General features: G+C 42.3%; 1 protein-coding gene across 8 annotated transcripts in view; it reads left to right on the top strand.

Moving 5' to 3' along the window:
* The window catches only part of NKTR (natural killer cell triggering receptor), a 60,543-nt gene extending 43,523 nt beyond the window's left edge, over positions 1-17,020 (top strand). For 7 of the 8 annotated variants that reach the window (XM_039366756.1, XM_039366758.1, XM_039366755.1 and 4 more), the window contains 7 exons: positions 1,474-1,561; positions 4,399-4,544; positions 5,664-8,528; positions 9,939-10,034; positions 11,076-11,135; positions 13,040-13,138; positions 15,530-17,020. In XM_039366756.1, coding sequence (XP_039222690.1) covers positions 1,474-1,561; positions 4,399-4,544; positions 5,664-8,528; positions 9,939-10,034; positions 11,076-11,135; positions 13,040-13,138; positions 15,530-15,608 — 3,433 coding nt within the window. In that variant the 3' untranslated portion in view covers positions 15,609-17,020. The remainder of the gene's footprint in view (positions 1-1,473; positions 1,562-4,398; positions 4,545-5,663; positions 8,529-9,938; positions 10,035-11,075; positions 11,136-13,039; positions 13,139-15,529) is intronic. The other variant, XM_039366757.1, reaches the window with a different exon arrangement.
* Positions 17,021-18,038: the final 1,018 nt, after the last annotated feature.

The following is an 18,038-nucleotide window of genomic DNA, read 5'->3' as shown; positions in this document are numbered from 1 at the left end:
AGTCAGTTACCAAGTGTCTGAATTTTGATCACTTGACCATGGAGATGCTGCAATGGTTTAAATGTGAAAAAGAATCATAAGTCACATTTTTCAATGCCTTTGTAACTTTGAACAATCACTAAATGAATGGTTGCAAATCAAGGACTACCTGTAATTTCTGCAGTAGATGCAACTAAATTAGTGAAGACAAGACTGTCTTTTATTTCCAGTTCTGTCTAAACAAGGGCCTGATTGAAATGTTACAAACTTTGATTCTCTCAAGTAGTTGAAATATATAAAACAATATATATTGTTTTTGGACCTCAAGATTAAGTCTCTCATAATATCAGTTGTGGGATCGTGGTGCTCTCTGAGCTTGGTGGTTTTCTTGCAGACGTTTCGTGACCTGACTTGGTAACATCATCAGTGCTAGAAAGGAATAGGATTTGAACTTCTAGCACTGATGATGTTACCTAACCGGATCAGGAAATGTCTGCAAGAAAAAAAAACAAAGCTCAGAGAGCACCAAAGACCCCATAGCCCCGTCATCTTATATATTGTTATTGCACAAGCTATGTTGGTTTAAGCGCCTTTATAGCATTGGGTCCAGAATTGTCTCACCCCAATGGAATTGGCCTACCTCACTTGTTCCTGCAGAAGGGGTGTTCTGTGTATCCCGTCAGTAAAGGAATTACAGCTAGTGGGGGTCCAACAGAAGAGGCTTTTCTGCTTTGGCTCCTGCCCTCAAACCTCATGCCTCTCCCCGAAGGGAGATCCGCATCCACCCTTCTGAAATTTTGTCAATTTTAATGTTCACATTTATTATATGAATAATGTCATAAATTATCTGTGAGGGAAATGGGGGGTTAATAAGGTAGGTAGGCAGGTAGGGAGAGAAAAGAGAAGGATGGGTAGATGGGTGGATGGACAGATAGACTGATAGATGACATAGGATAGATTGATAATAGATGATAGAGAAAGAAGAATAGATGATAGATCGATAGATAGATATATGATTGAATAGATAGATATACGATTGAATAGATAGATATATAATTGAATAGATAGATACGATAGATGATAGATACGATAGAAGAGATAGATAGTAGATATACAATAGAATGAATAGATAGATATACGATTGAACTGATAGATAGATAGATAGATAGATAGATAGATAGATAGATAGATAGATAGATAGATAGATTTTAACATTTAATGGTTTATCTTGTCTTTACTTGGTTGTGTGCCACATGGAATTGCCTCCTGGCGAGATGAGCGGCGTCTATCTTAATAAACAAAATGAGGTTGTCTGCAGGAGAGAGTCACACATGGGACCCCCCCCCCCCGGACTGGGCTAACAACAAAGATAAGCAGTTAGTTGCAGGAGTGTTGACTGTACCTACTCAGTTTAGGCCATGCTTTGATTACAAGAAACCTGCTTGTAACTCCAGTTCATTTTTTCTGATACTTATTTTCTTCTGAATATTTTAGGAGACCCGTTGATTCAGGACCCGCTTCGGGCGACCAGAAGCCGTCGGTGTCAAAATCTGGAAGAAAAATCAGAGGGAGAGGCACAATAGTATGTTCTTGTTGTTGTTGTTTTAATTTCAAATTTACAACTGGAGAGAGTTATTTTTAAAAGCAGCTGAAAGCTTGCTCTGGCTTGATTAACTTAGTCACAGGGTGTAGATTTGGGCTGTACAGCCCTAAGGTCAGCTTCTGTTCACCTGGGCACTCATTGAAATTGCAAAATGGGGACAAATGTATTCTGACACCTAAAAAAATAGTAAGGATGAAAACAGGCAGCGTTGCAAAACTATATTTGTATAGGTAGTGCTCGGCTTACAACAGATCGTTCAAAATTACAGTGGCACTGAAAAAAGGGATTTAATGGCTATTTTCACACTTAACGACCATTGCAGCATCCCCGTGATCACGTGATCAAAATTCGGATGCCTGGTAACTGATTCATATTTATGACGGTTGCAGCGTCCCAGGGTCATGTGATCCCTTTTTGGCGATCTTCTGATGAGCAAAATCAACAGGGAAGCCAGGTTCACTTAACAACCAGGTTACTCACTTAACATCTGCGGTGATTCAGTTAATAACCGTGGCAAGAAAAATTGTAAAAAGGAGGCAAAACTCACTTAACAAATGTTTTACTTAGCAACACGTTTTGGGTGCAGATATGGCCGTAAGTCAAGAACTACCTGTACTATTAACTAATGACTTACTGAAACCTGAAATTAGACAATATTTTAGACAAAAAGTGGATATGAATTTTGCCTCCTTGCACTTCGAAGTTCAATTCTGGGGTAATTTATTTTCTGGAGGGCTTCATACAAAGTCTGTCTTACAAATTAAGGAAGATCCCCACTTTGAATTTACAGGTAATCCTTGACTTAAGACCATTTGAAGTTATGTCAGACCTGAAAAAGGGATTCAAGACCTGGACATAAGGTCCTGACGAGCAGGTCACAGGATTGTGCTTTGGGCATTCATCAACAGCTGTTTGGCGCATCCTAGCCGTCATTCGATTGTTTTACCCAAAATTGGCACATCTGTTTTCAGCAAAGCGGGGCCACAGGGAACAGTTAACTACTATGATGTTCACCACTACCTCAAAAGTCATAAAATCGAGTTGGTCATATGACTGACCCATATTACGACTTATGACCACAATGGACAGATGATCGTATTATGGTCGCAACTGGAGGACTATCTGTCCTTTTCTATTCTGGAGCCGAATTCTCTTGCACACCAGGTCCTTTCCTTCCTTACCCCACGTCTGCAAGCAATCTTAATTACTCCCGAAATTGGGCAAGAAACAGATTAATAACAACAAAGTTGGGAGGGGCCTTGGAGGTCTTCTAGTCCAACCCCCTGCTCAAGCAGGAGGCTCTATACCAGAGGTCACCAACCTTTCTCAGTTGGCGGACCAAAGGAAAAGGGAGGGGGAAGCATTTTAGCTGCATGCGTGCACGTGCACATGGGGCTGCAAGTACACACGTGCCGCAAATGGGACGGGGCTAGCACCATATGATACTAGCCCTGTCCTGTTCTTGCATGGCACAGCGCCTCATTTCTGTGCTGTTTTTGTGCCTTGCAGCACAGCGGCACCCATTTTTGCACCCCACGGCATGGCGTGTAGTAATCACTCCTTAGTCATTGAAGGGTGCAAAGAAATGGCCACTTACTACGCAGCCTTTTATTGTTTTTATAGAGTTTTTCAAATAGCAATAGATACAGCATGGCAACAGCATTTCATTGGCTAAAATCCTTTACCAATCCTCAAGAGTAAAAAGTTAGAGGCCATAAACAGGAAAACTTGTTGTTCACCGATTAGCCTTATCAAATTGGCAAGGTCACATAGACCTGCGTCACGTCACCATGGTGATGTGGGGGGGGGGAGAGAAGAAGATGCATAACAAAGGCACAAGCGTTGGTAGGGCAGTTTTCTGCTCGCAACTTTCGCCTGTCTCTTATCCCTACAATGGCGGTCTCCTGTTTCCATGGCGCGTTGTTGTCTGTTTTTGTGCCTCGCAGCGAGGCATGGCCCATTTTTGTGCCCCAAGGCATGGCGGCATCCTGTTTTTGCACCCTGTGGCACAGTGTCCTGTTTTCGCCACCACAGTGCTAGTGGGTGTAAGGTGATGTGCGCACACATACATGCACTGCCTAGCCTGTCCCACGGCCTAGTAGCCAGTAGGACACAGCCCACTACTGGGCCAAGGCCCACAGGTTGGGGACCCCTGCCCTATACCATTTCAATCAAGTGGCTGTCCAGTTTCTTTTTAAAAATCTCCAGTGTTGGGGAATCCACAACTTCCGGAGGCAAGTCGTTCCACTGATTAATTGTTCTCACTGTCAGGAAATGTCTCCTTATTTCTACACTGTTTCTCTTCTTGATTAATTTCCATCCATTGTTTCTTGTCCTGCCTTCAGGTGTTTTGGAGGATAGGTTGACCCCCCCCCTTCTTTGTGGGAGCCTCTCAGATATTAGAACACTGCTTATCCTTAATCCTTTTTCTCATTAAACTAGATATACTCAATTCCTGCAACTGTTCTTCATATGTTTTAGCCTCCAGTCCTTTAATCTTCTTTGCTGCTCTTCTCTGCACTCTTCCTTTTTTTCATTGTGGCAACCAAAACTGGATGCAGTATTCCAGGTGTGATCCTGCCAAGGCCTTATAAAGTTGTACTAACACTTTATGTGATCTTGATTCTATCCTTCTATTAATGCGGCTTAGGATTGCATTGGCTTTTTTAGCTGCTGCTGCACACTACTGGCTCATATTGAAGTGATTGTCCACTAAGACTCCAAGATCCCTCACACAGTTACTGCTGTTTAGCCACTTTTCATGTAATCTGTAGATTTGGTGTACATTTGTTATCCTATTGCATTTTTTTTTCTAGAGATACCATACGCCACCTCACTCTCGCTCGTGCACGGAATCGGATAACAATGGAAGCAGTGAAACACCGCCCCACTGGAAGGAGGAAATGCAGAGATTGAGAACTTATAGGGCGCCCAGCGGAGAAAAGTGGAGTAAAGGAGACAAGTAAGAATTTGCTGACAATGTTGTCTTCCTGAAGTGTCATGTTTTGGGAGAAAAAACAAAGCTCAGAGAGCACCAAGGATCCCATAGAACTCCTCCTCCTCTTCCTCCTCCTCCTTCCTCCCTTCTCCACACTCCAAACCCCACTTCTTTCTATCACTGATGATGTTACTTAGTTGGGTCATGAAATGTCTGCAAGCTCAGAGTGCCTCAAGGGCGCCACAGTTCAACTCTACGTAGTGTACTGTAGTATTCTGTGGTATATTGTGACTGCTGATTCTTCATAATAATAATAATAATAATAATAATAATAATAATAATAATAATAATAATAGTAAAGTTGGAAGGGACCTTGGAGGTCATCTAGTCCAACCCCCTGCTCGGGCAGGAAACCCTACACCATTTTTCTTCTTTAGGAAGAGGCTACCAACAAACCTCTGTTTTTAGCTTTATTCAAGTTGCTCATTCAAGGTTTCTTTAATCTTTCAGGCACTGCTTAGAGCACTTGCAGAGTTTAATGCCTAAGGGGAGTTAAACATTGTACTCAAAGAGATTGCTTGCTCTTTAGATTACTTTGTTCGAATCGGGGACATAGATCGTCAAAATGATATCACCAGTGCCCCTGAATTCTATTGCCAAATGTTAGAGCTGCAGGTCCTCTACTACAGAGCATCCGTACAATTTAACCATAAAGCAAATATAGATGAGCCTTTTTCAGAATCTATTGATGCACCCTCCCATCAGCTCTACTGGCAAGGAGATTTAATGGGACTCCTTATTTGCAGAGACTTTCTCCTTGTTGATCTAAGGTAGTAGAACATCTTCCTCATATGAATACTCCAAGACCTGGTCTGATAGCCCCAATCATTTCCAAATCCCAGGGCAACAATAATCAATTTTATGCTGATTTTGTTTAAGGGATGCTAACCCCAAACTCGCACATCAGGTGGCCAAATATCTTCACCTAGTTAATACAACTGTGCAAAACATTTAATTAGATATGCTGTTTCCTATTACTTTTTTCCCTTCTTCAATGTATTAAACTATTTTAGTGTATTTTTTTATTTTTGTAAAAGCTGATCAAAGACCAAAATGAAGACATTTTGATTTCTTTTTCCTTAGGCTGAGCGACCCAGGACGATGGGATGAAAGAAGTCTATCCCCGCGGTCTCGTTCTTGGTCCCACAATGGCTTTTCAGACCTCAGTACTGCTCAGCATGTCAGCCACCGAAAAAAACACCGGAAAGAGAAAAAAGTGAAGCACAAGAAGAAGGCCAAAAAGCAGAAGCACTTGAAGAAGCACAAACAAATGAAAAAGAAACAGACTCCTTCCACTGAGTTAGAATCCTCTCCTTCTTCTACCAGAAGGAAAAAATCATTGCGTGACCAGGAAAGAGCATCGCGTTCTTCCTCCCTGACATCTAAAGATGATTCTTCTAGAAGAGCCTGGTCCAAATCTGACAGAGACAAGCGGAGCTCGGCCTCTCTCTCCACCAGAGATTCTCGCTCATACTATAAGTCTCGATCCCGAACTCGGTCCAGGTCCAGATCTTATTCCCAAAGTTCTCAGTCGAGAAACACTCGCATGTCCTCGCAGTCAAGGAGCCGGTCAAGATCCAGTTCCTCCTCGAAGCCGGTCAAAACAGTCTCCAACTCGCCCAAAAATGTGGTGGCTCATTTAAAGGAGTGCAAGCTGGTCTCCGTTGAACCGGTACGAACAGCGTTACCCCAAAACGATAAACTCACTATTCAGCCTGTGGTCGCCGAAAGCCTTCCAGTCATCCCGCTGAGCGATAGTCCCCCACCTTCCAGATGGAAACCAGGGCAAAAACCGTGGAAACCATCTTACGAGCGGCTTCAGGAAATGAAAGCCAAGACCACTCACCTACCACCTGCTCAGACAAGTTACAGTTTAATCAGCATCAAAGACCCCGGCTCCTCCTCTTCCTATCCCAAACAGCAAAAGAGCTCGGAGAGTGACCGGAGCCGTTACTCCAAAATCCAGAGCAACAGAAGTTCAGGCAGCTGGTGGAAATATAGTAGCAGGACTTCACGAAGTCGGTCCTCCTCCAAGTCCTCCTCAAGATCAAGGAGCCGATCCAGTTCGAGATCCCAATCCACCGTGAGATCCCGTTCGGGGAATCCCTTCCCCAGCGACCAGTCGTGCTACAGCGGATCCTCCTCTTACTTTTCGCTCAGCGAGGACGACCGGCAGAAAAGCCGGACAAAATTGGGATCCCGCGAGAGAAATTCTGAGCTGTCCAAGAAAAGGCAGAGCAGTTCGGAGAGCACACTTCCCTACGTGAAAGGCATGAGCTCGTTGAAGCCTAGGAGTGCAAGCAGATCCTCCGCCGAGTCCTCAATCGATAGTGAAAAATTGACTCCATCCCAGCCTGCCCAAGAAAAAGAACAACTAAGATCAGAAAAAGTGGGCCGAAAGCAAAACAAAAGAAGTTTGGGTTGCAACCAGCGCGAAGAGAAACCTCGGCCTGGGCAGGATAGCAATCGTTCCAAACAAAAAGTTTTGAAAGAGAAATCTGAGACTCTCAAAAGCGGCCGGAAAGCCAAAACGAAAAAGTGTGCGAGCGACGAGTGGGATTCCGAATCGAATTCTGAAAGAGACGGAACCCAAGACGAGAAAGAAAACTCAAGACTCTTGTCTGCAAAAGAGGAAGGCGAGGCCTCGTCGGACTCCGATACGGATCCCTGCCCACCCACCAAACACAAGTCGAAATCTGAACCCGTCCCAGATACGTCGAAAGGGAACAAGCCTCCTTCCTCTTCAGACACTGAGACTTCTGATTCCGATGCGGGTTCCAGGGACAAATCCCGGAAGCCGAAGCGAAGTTCCAAAAAGTCCTTCCGAAAAGTCCATGGCAAAAAGGCGAAAGAAAAATCCAAAAATAAAAAGGAAAAGAAACACAAAGCCGAAAAACGTAAAGAGACATTCCATTGGCAGCCCCCCTTAGAGTTTGGAGAAGAGGAAGAGGAGGAGGAAGTCGTTGCGGGGAAACCTGGAACGAAAGAAGAACGAGAGAAACACGCCAAAAAGGAAGCAAAAGACAAAAACAAAGACCAGGATTCCAAAAGTGATAAAACACTCAAAGACCAAGCGAAGGATGATCGGATGTCCCATGAAGAACCTGCCCTCTCAAAGAGAGGAGCAAATCAGGCCTCATCCGCTAGCCAGTTGAATAAATGCAGTGAGGAAAAAGCTATTTCTTCAACTCCTGTACCAAATTCAAATAAAAACGTCTCTGTTTCCAAAAATCCCACCGCAGCTCAGGAGAATAACAAAACTGGGCCAGATGCCATGCAGATGGACGATATGGAGATCTGTACTCCGGACCATAATTCTCCCGTAAAAGTGAATCTGGAACTTTCTCCAGTGAGCCTGAAATTAAATTTCCAAGACATTAAAGCCAGCACAAGCTCCCAGGTGCCGATTAGTACCACAACCCGGAGCGTAAGACAAGCTGTTGATGCTAAAGGTCTAACTAGCCTCCAAGAGGGAAGCCAAGAACGAGATGGGGAGAAACCGAAAGCCTCCACCAGCGTGGAAACCGTGGTGAAGATGGAAGTTTCTGAAAATATATCAAGCAGTCTCGGGGACAACAAGTGGAAACCGTTACAGGGTGCTGGGAATCTGCAGCTCACCGTATCCGCCAGCAACATTGTCGAAATGAAAAACTTGCCTGCCGGCTCCTCGGAATCCAAACCACCGGGTTTAAGGATCGAGATTAAAAGTAAAAACAAGATTAGGCCGGGCTCTCTGTTTGATGAAGTCAGGAAGACGGCGCGTCTGAATCAGAGGCCACGGAACCACGAGAGCTCGAGTGAGGAAGATTCCGCGACCCAAGAGGACAGCCAGTCCAGAAGTCGGAGTCGCTCCCGGAGCAAATCGGATGTTAAATCCAGGCACCGGACAAGGTCTCTGTCTTACAGTCACTCACGAAGTCAGTCAAGGAGCTCCACATACTCATATAGGTGAGTACATTTCTCTCCCTCTCCCCCTACATGCATCTGTCTGTGCATTTATTTCTTGCCTTTATTATTTTTATAAATAACTCAAGGCAGCGAACATATCCAGCATATCCAGTTTTCCCCACAACAACATCAGTGTTCGCCTGAGAGAGTGTGACAGGCCTAAGACTACCTACCTGGGTTTCTTTTCTTTTTTTTTTTATTGAAAAATTTTAAAATTTTAAAAAATAAGAAAAAACAACCCACCCCAACCCTCCCTCAACTTTCCCAGAGCTGAATATAGGCTTAATTAAATTTTCTTGAATTCTTAAAAAAATATATATATAAACCATAGATAAGTCTAAATACATTACTTAAACTACTAATAGAATAATTAACAATAATATATATATATATATAAAAGAGATAAATATTAAAGAAAAGAAAAAAGAAAATACTTAAAAAGAAGAAGAATAAAGAGAAAGAAAGAAGAAAAGTAATATTTTTTTATATCCAACTTATGTTGTATAAAATCTATCCATTTTTCCCATACCACAAAAAAATTCTCTTGCGATTGATCCTTTAAAAAAGCCGAAATCTTTGCCATTTCCGCGAGATAGGATATTTTAAAAAACCACTCTTGCAAAGTAGGCAAAGATTCCTTCTTCCAACATTGCCCTACTAACAACCTTGCGGCTGTAATTAAATTTAACATCAATATAACCTCCTTAGTATCACAATCAGTAACAATACCTAGCAAAAACAATTGTGAGGTAAATTTTACCCTCTTTCTAAAAATTCTTTGAATATTCCACCATATCTTAATCCAAAAAGCTTTTATATTTTTACATGACCACCAAATATGGTAATAAGTAGCATCCAAACAAGGACATCTCCAACATTTGGGCTGTAAGTCGGGATACATACGAGACATTTTTTGTGGATCAAGGTGCCATCTATAAAATATTTTATAAAAATTCTCCCTTAAGTTCTGGGTTTCATGACTAGGACTAGAACACACCATCTCCTGGTGATTGGCCCAAAATTACCCACATAGCTTTCATGCCTAAGACAAGACTCGACTTCGCCGTCTCCTGGTGATTGGCCCACAGTCATCCAGCCAGCTTTTGTGTCTAAGGTGGAACTAGAACTTCCTGTCTCCTGGTGATTGGACCAAAGTCATCCAGTTGGCTTTCATGGCTAAGGTGAGACTACAGCTCACCATTTCCTCATGATTGGCCCAAACCAGCCAGCCTTCGTGCCTGAGTCAGGACTAGAACTCACAGTCTCTTGGTGCTTGGCTCAAAGTTACCTAGCTAGGTTTTATGGCTAAGACGAAACTTGAATTTACGGTCTGTTATATGTATTTTTAAAGGGGGTATCTTTTTTTCGGATGCCTATTTTCTCCTCAACCCATTTCCTTTAAATACACAGATCCCGGAGCTACTCGAGAAGTCGGAGCAGAGGGTGGTACAGTCGTGGTCGCTCAAGAACCCGAAGTAGCTCTTACAACAGTTGCAGAAGTGATAGGTAAGTTGTCTGTCAAGGAAAAAGGACTGGAGCCGTGATGGCACAGTGGTTAGTATGCAGGCAAACTCTGCCCCCAGCCTGGAGTTCGATCCTGGTCAACTCAAGGTTGAATTCAGCCTTCTATCCTTCCGACATTGGTAAAACCAGGACCCAGATTGTTGGGGACAATATGCTGACGTTGGTAAACTGCTTAGAGAGGTTTCTAAAGCAGTATATAAATCTAAGTGCTGTTGTTAAGTGCCATATCGGGAAGCTGAGAAAGCAGCACTGACTAAATGCCATAGTGAAATGTTTGGGTTTTGTGGACAGCATTGAGCTTAACTGAGGAAGAATCTGCATCACTTAAGACTCTAGTGGAAACTAAAAAAAAACCTGGCAAACAACTTTTAAACTACAGGGAATCCTCGACTTATAACTATGATGGAGCCTGCCCATCACAGTCATAAGTCATGCACGGTCGGAAGTATTGACAATCATAAATCCACGTGACCGGTCCAATTTTATGACCTCTTTGGGATGACGATTATCAAGCAAACACCGCAGACATAATAGTGAACAATGTGGTTGTTAAATGAACCAATAATTCATTACGGGCTGTTTTTGTCAAAAACTGGAAGTAAATTGTCAGTTTTTGGCAAAACTCTTGTAAAACGTGCAAACAACTGTAAAAGCCAGGTGGTTCGTGGGAACTTTAGGAGCAGGTCATAAGCATCCCCGGGGAGGCCCGTCATCATTTTGAACGGTCACTAATTGACCAGTCGTAAGTCGAGGATTACCTGCCTTGCCCCCAACGTGCACGACTGTGTCTCTGAAGCTCAGCTCACCTTGAAAGAGATACAGGATGTTTTTATTTGCAGCCAACTTTGGCTTCGTTTACAGACCCCTCTCTACATTTAATGAAGAGTTTTCTGTTAATAAGGAAAGAATTTGAATTCTCAGATTTAAGTACCTACATTTAAATGCTTGGAAATGTTGTCTGTGCAAATAATTTTTAAAAATTTCTATACCAACCATTCCCCCCCTCCTCCCCCGTTTTAACAGTCACACTTACAGTCGGAGCCGATCCAGAAGCAATTCTTACACTCACCGGAGTCGGTCAAGGTAAGGTAATAAGTGCGAGATTATTTTTATAAACATCCTTGTAAAACAATCTGAAAATCAGTATTCTGACCGCTGTTTTATAAACAATTGCAGTAGTCTTTGACTTAAGACTACTATTAAGTGCAAAAATTCTGTTGCTAAGTGAAACAGTTGTGAAGTGAGTTTTGGCCCATTTTACCACGTTTCTTGCCACAAATGTTAAATGAATTACTGCACTTGTTAAGCCGATAACACAATTCTTAAGTGATTCTGACTTCCCCATTGACTTTGCTTGTCAGAAGGCTGCAAAAGTGGATTGTGTGACCCCAGGACAGTGCAGCTGTAGTGGTGTATACATGTCAGTTGCCAAGCGCCCGGATTTTGATCAAGCGACCATGAGGATGCTGCAATGGTCAAAAGTAATACCGTAAATGCCGGCGTATAAGACGACTTCCGCGAGCGCTGAAATCGGCGCCAAAGACGGCGGTCATCTTATACGCCGGAAATACTGGTAGTTTCCGGCGTATAAGACGACATTCTAGGAATGCAGCCCGGCTATAAAGACGGGGGTCGTCTTATACGCCGGGTCGCCTTGTACGCCGGCATTTACAGTAATAATAATAATAAAGTTGGAAGATACTTGGAGGTTATCTAGTCCAACCCCTGCTCAGGCAGGAAACCCTATACCATTTCAGACAAATGGGTGTTCAGTCTCTTAAAAACCTCCAGTGTTGGAGCATTCACCGCTTCTGGAGGCAGGTTGTTCCACTGGTTAATTGTTCTAACTGTCAGGAAGTTTCTCCTTAGTTCTAGGTTGCTTTTCTCCTTGATTAGTTTCCATCCGTTGCTTCTTGTCCTGCCTTCAGGCATTTTGGAGAATTGCTTGACTCCCTCTTCTTTGGGGCAGCCCTTGAGATATTGGAACACTGCTATCCTGTCCCTCCTCATCCTTCTCTTCATTAAACTAGACATACCCAATTCCAGCAACCGTTCCTTATATGTTTCAGCCCCCAGCCCCCTAATCATCTTTGTGAAGTACAGTTATAAGTCTTCTTTTTTTCAGTGCCGTTCTTACCTCAAATGGTCAAGTCAAGGACTACCTGTATCAAGGGATTTTCTTTTTTCAGGCAAGCATGGAAAAATGGAGGAAAAAGAAAAAAAATCTGCTTTAATAGATAATGGAGAGGGGTTATATTTGTGTAATAAACATACTTCTGAGTCACATTTGAACTTGCATAGCTCTACTTTTATATTCCTTCCTAATTTCCTAATTTTAACACCGTGGGAATAATATGGAGATACCTAGGAATAATGAATGGATTCAGGTATACAAGTAGTCCTTGACTTACAACAGTTCATTTAGTGACCGTTCGAAGTTACAACAACACTGATAAAAATAACATGTGTTTTTCACACTTATGACCATTGCAGCATCTCCATGGCCGTGTGCTCAAATTTCAAGTGCTTAGCAACCGATTCATATTTATGACGGTTGTGATCCCCTTTTGTGACCTTCTGACAAGCAAAGTCAACAGGGAAGCCAGATTCACTTAACAACCTTTTTATTAACTTAACAACTGCAGCGATTTACTTAACAACCGTGGCAAGAAAGGTCATAAAATGGGGCTAAGCTCTCTTAAAAAATATCTCGCCTACCAAAAGAAATTTTGTGCTCAATTGTGGTCGTAAGCTGAGGACTATCTGTATTTCTAGTTGTAAACACAATTCTGGTTATAAACAATAATACAACAGAAGTTAGAAAGCTTGCAGTTGTTTTGCAGTTGTGTAGGTGTCTTCCTTTTGTTAGCACAAAAGATTGGCACTTTAAAAGCAGTTGTTACTTTCACACAATTCTCATTTTAATTACTAACAATGGAAGTCATTCTAGATCAAATAATCCTTTGCTTCTGGTTCCTTCATAAAAGCAGATCCTACACATATGACAGTTACTACAGCCGGAGTCGCAGCCGTAGTAGAAGAAGTGACAGTTACCACCGCTCTCGTAGCTACGACCGACGTTCCAGGTAAATTTTTCCTAGTAGCTTGGTTGTTAACTGGACCGGCTGGCAAACATTGCATGCAAACTCTTACATTCCATTTTCAGGTCTGTTGTGGAACTGCCAGCATTTTGGAAAAGTGGGGAAGCTTAGAATGATGCTTCTAGAACAGTGTTTCTTAAACACCTTTGTTCTCAGGATCCCTGCCCTCTTTTAAATATCGTGAAGGATCCCAAAAGAGCTTTCACGTAGCATGTTAACATTTTTTTTATTTGTATTCCGCCTTTATTATTTTACAAATAACTCAAGGCAGTGAACATATCCAGCGCACCTTCCTCTCCCTGTGAGGTGGGTTGGGCTGAGAAAAAGGAATTCACCAAGAGTCACTGGCTTTCATGCCTAAGGCAAGACTAGAACTCACCGACTCCTGGTGATTGGCCCAGAATCACCCAGCCAGCTTTTGTGCCGAAGGAAGAACTAGAATTTACAGCCTGCTGGCAGTTGGCTCAAAATCACTCAGATGGCTTTCATGCCTAAGAGTGGACTTCAACTCACCATCACCTAGTGATTGGCCCAAAGTCACCCAGTTAGCTTTCAATGGCTACAAGGGGACTAGAACTCGCAGTCTCCCACGGTCACCTTAACTACATGCTACTACTGCTTCTCACAATTGTTTGGTGGGATTTTAATATTGTGTTATTTTTCATCACAGCCTAGCAACTAATTTTGATTTCATGAAAGGGTCTTGAGGAGAATCCCCAGGATCACACTTTTAAAAAGCACTATTCTAGGCTACCTACAGACAAAATCCAAAAGAATACTAGTACAGTAATTATACAGTAATTAGGATACAACACATCTTTCAAGGCCTGTTTTCATAATTCCACAAGGAAAAGGCTAGTTGGATCCTCCAGATTCACATCTACTGGCCTTCCTTACTAGCCTCTGAGGCTGGACTTTGTTAATCTCAAGAAAAGAGAGAAAAAGACATGGCAAATATCTTTCAGTGCTGGTGGGCATTTTTGTCCACCTTGGCGTCCTTCCCAAGGACCTGGGATAGGCAGATGTGGATATTTGATGGCATTAAAGGTCTCTTCGCAGGATGTCAGCTGTTCTAAGTAAAGCTGCCTTCTGCAATTGACTGATGGGGATTGTGTCAATGCCGAAGGTGTTCAGTGGGTGTTCCAGATGTTTTGGGATGGTACCCAACATTGCACTTATCACTGGTGGGACTACTTTCGCTTTCTATTGCCATAGTTGTTCTTCTATTTGCAGGTCTTTGTATTTTCTGATCTTCTCCAGTTCTTTCTCTTATTATTATTATTTCAGTGGTACCTTTGTACTCCATTGCTTTGAAACTCATCAGATTTGACACTCTGCACATTTTGACGTGAAAATTTTATCCCAATACTCATCGCTCGTTTGGAACTCAACCTACAAAGCTAGAATTACTTGGTGTCAGCTGCCTTGTGACTCAGTATATTATTCCTTATGGGAAAATTTTGTTTGGTACTCATCACGCCTCTCAGAACCAATTAACAATGAGTACCAAGGTACCACTGTATTATTAAAAATAGTTGATCGGAAAAGGGACTTTTCCTGATTCTTTGCCATCTTAGACCAACATGGCTCCCTCCTACAGTTGCAAATGACCCTCTGGCTTGCTAGGCATGGCTTGGCACGCATTCCAGAACTCCAGAGAGAAAAAAATTGGACCCAGCGACAGAAATTCAGGAACTATAACTAGCAACAAAATGGAAGAGATATTAGAACATCATTATCTCAGACAGAAGTCTTGGGAACAAATCTTGCAGATTTGTGAAGGAGGGATAATTGCGCAATCTTGTTTCCTGACACGGTTTCATTAGCCTAACAAGCCATATTTAAGGAGGGGGTTCTGAAGAGACAAATGATAGAAGACACCCCAGAAAGATTCCCTTAGTTTTAATCTTCAGGTTGTGGGAAAGTCTCTACAGGTAATTCTCGACTTACGACCACAATTGAGCCCAAAATTTCTGTTGTTAAGTGGATTTTGCCCCATTTTATAACTTTTTTTTTTTGGCTGCAGTTAAAGTGAATTACTGCAGTTGTTAAGTTAGTAACAAGGTTGTTAAGTGAATCTGGCTTCCGCCATTGGCTTCGCTTGTCAGAGGGTCACAAAAGGGGATCACGTGACCCCGGGGACACTGCGACGGTTATAAATACGAGTCAGTTGCCAAGCGTCCGAATTTTGATCATGTGACCATGGGGATGCTGCAAAGATTAATGTGAAAAATGGCGCTAAGTCATTTTTTTCCCCGATGCCATTGTAACTTTGGTCACTAAGTGAACTGTTGTAAGTCAAGGACTACCTTTTTTAAAAAGTGGAAGTGGGTGCCTGATGTGCTGTATTGACGTATATTTTGGCTTTCCTCGTAGATCTTACGGTTCCGACAGCGAAAGTGATCGCAGCTATTCTAATTGCCGAAGTCCCAGCGAAAGCAGCAGATACAGCTGAGAGCCCGACCGGCTGAGCATAGCGAATTATAATTAACAGAAAGTTTTTGTGTCCGTAGCCTGCGTCGAGGTTTTGTTTTTTCGTTTTCTTCTCAATGTCTAGGTAAAACTTAAAACGCTGCCAACAAAGGCGGAGCCTTATTTAAACTTAACACAACCTTTTTTGTACACTCTATTCTGGTGATCATTTTGTGTTGCCCGGAGTTCCCTTTCCAAACGATAGATGATAACGGTTGACATGCAATCTTAAGCCCGGTAGTTGTTTCTCCGAAGGAAATTAGCTTGGTAACCATGAAACTGAAGAATCATAGGAATCTCACCTGCAGTCTACCTGCCTCAAACATTGCCCTTAAATGCTGAAATAATGGTTCATTGGTATCTTGACACCCCAGAAAACGGTGACACTACAGATCCAGGAAGATCTTGGATCTGTAATGTTCAGGAAGATCCTGGATCTGTAATGTTCAGGAAGATCCTGGATCTGTAATGTTCAGGAAGATCCCGGAAGTTCCTAACTTAAGAGATCATTCACCACTACAGTTCGAATCCTGGGAGTTAGATTCATCCCTTGCCTGGAAAATGTCATGTATATTTGGATCCCAGGAGTTAAAAGTTGGTTACCATCATGTTCCTTGATCAATTTTACCTAATACACCCTTGCAGGTGTAATCCAGGTGCCGATAGTTAACTTTGGTGTCTGAACTCCAAGCGATGCTAGACCACATTGAGTCTCCGTTCTCTATCCAGTGAAGAAGCAAGAATATTAGCTGTTGGCTTTTCCCATGGTCTGCTGACTCTGGATTTTCATCATGTCTGGATGTACTAACATTTCTAACTTTCTACTATCGCTGTCAGATCTGCAAGTCTGTTGATGAGTATCGACAAAGATAGCAAGCTGTAAATTTATTTCAGAAAACTAACTTTCAGGAGCAATCAGATTTTGTTCCCGAGTTTGGATTCAGCAGGTAAAAATTCATTTTGAAATCGAAATGTCGGGATATACACAAAATTTTCATATTGGATAATTAACTTTTTTTAAAAAAACACAGCAGAAATAACATTCTGTTATTTAGTGGTCCAGGGATATGCCGACTCTTTACCTGTTAATGCCGATCCTGAATTTGTTAAATTTCTACAATGCCAAAATGCTGCATATTTCGTAACAGGGTGGCACAGAGCATTTTCCTTGGACCTGCTTCAGCCCCCAAATTTGTAACTTGAGTTTGAGGTTGCCATTTTGAATTCACGGGGGAAAGACCCCACACAAATTTCAAAGCAGCCCGTTTCATTTTCAAAACAGTTTGAAGGATTTCCTAGACTCCCTGTTTCAACTTTTTATTAGGAGCCAAAATGTACAGTTGGAATGATCTTTTTTTTTTTCCTTTGATGCAATTAAAAATACGAATCACTTAAGTATCAGTTGTTGATCTTTAGGTACGAATTGCCTGTTCTTCAATTAAAAGCAACTGTCTGGTGGGAGAACTTTTACAGGTAGTCCTCATCGTACAACTATTTTGTTTAGTGACCATTTGAAGTTACAACAGCAATGAAAAAAGTTGCTTATGACCATTCTTTACACTTAATGATTGTTGCAGCCTGCCTGCGAGTCTTGTGATCGAAACTTGCACTTGGCTCATATTTAGGATGGTTGCAGTGCCCCAGAGTCATGTGACCTTTTGCAACCTTTTGAAAAGGAAGGTCACTTAACCATGTTAACTCACTTAACAACCCTAGAAATTCACTTAATGACGTGGCAAGAAAGATCGTAAAATGGGGCAAAGCACATTTAACAACTGTCTTGCTTAGCAGTGGAAATTTTGGCTTCAATTGTAAGCCAAGGACTGCTTATATTCAGGGGTGTGTCCTAAAATGTGAAGAGAAACCTGTTTCTGAAATCCTGTAGCCGTGGAGCAAAGCCAATTTTTTTTTTTAAACGAATGCCTAACCGGTTTAATTTCAATGCTTTGGTGGAGAGCCTTCAAGAAGTCCAAGGCCTACAGATCTATTGGGATCTGGACAGACAGACAGAGAGACACACACACACACACACACACCAGGAGTCCATCGGCAGCAACAATCCAGTCAAACTAGCTCACTTGATCAGGTCCATAGTAATTTGGGATACCCAGGCCTACTGATAAAATCACTTTTTTTAGGGCCTTTCAGAAAAACTATAGGGTGGGAGCCAATCCAAGCAAAGTTGGAAGGGACCTTGGAGGTCATCTATTTTACCCCCCCCCTTGCTTGAGCAGGAGAACCTACACATTCCAGGCAAATGGTGGTCCAATCCCTTCTTAAAGATCTCCAATGATGGAGCATCCACAACTTCTGGAGGCAACTTCTGTTCCACTGGTTCATTGTTCTCAAATGTTATAGAAAATTCCTCCTTAGTTCCAGGTTGCTTCTCTCCTTGATTAGTTTCCATCCTTTG

Source organism: Crotalus tigris, unplaced genomic scaffold (genome assembly GCF_016545835.1).
Source record: "Crotalus tigris isolate CLP2741 ecotype Arizona unplaced genomic scaffold, ASM1654583v1 scf7180000020352.946698, whole genome shotgun sequence".
Classification (NCBI taxonomy): domain Eukaryota; kingdom Metazoa; phylum Chordata; class Lepidosauria; order Squamata; family Viperidae; genus Crotalus; species Crotalus tigris.
This window is presented reverse-complemented; position numbering and strand designations above follow the sequence as displayed.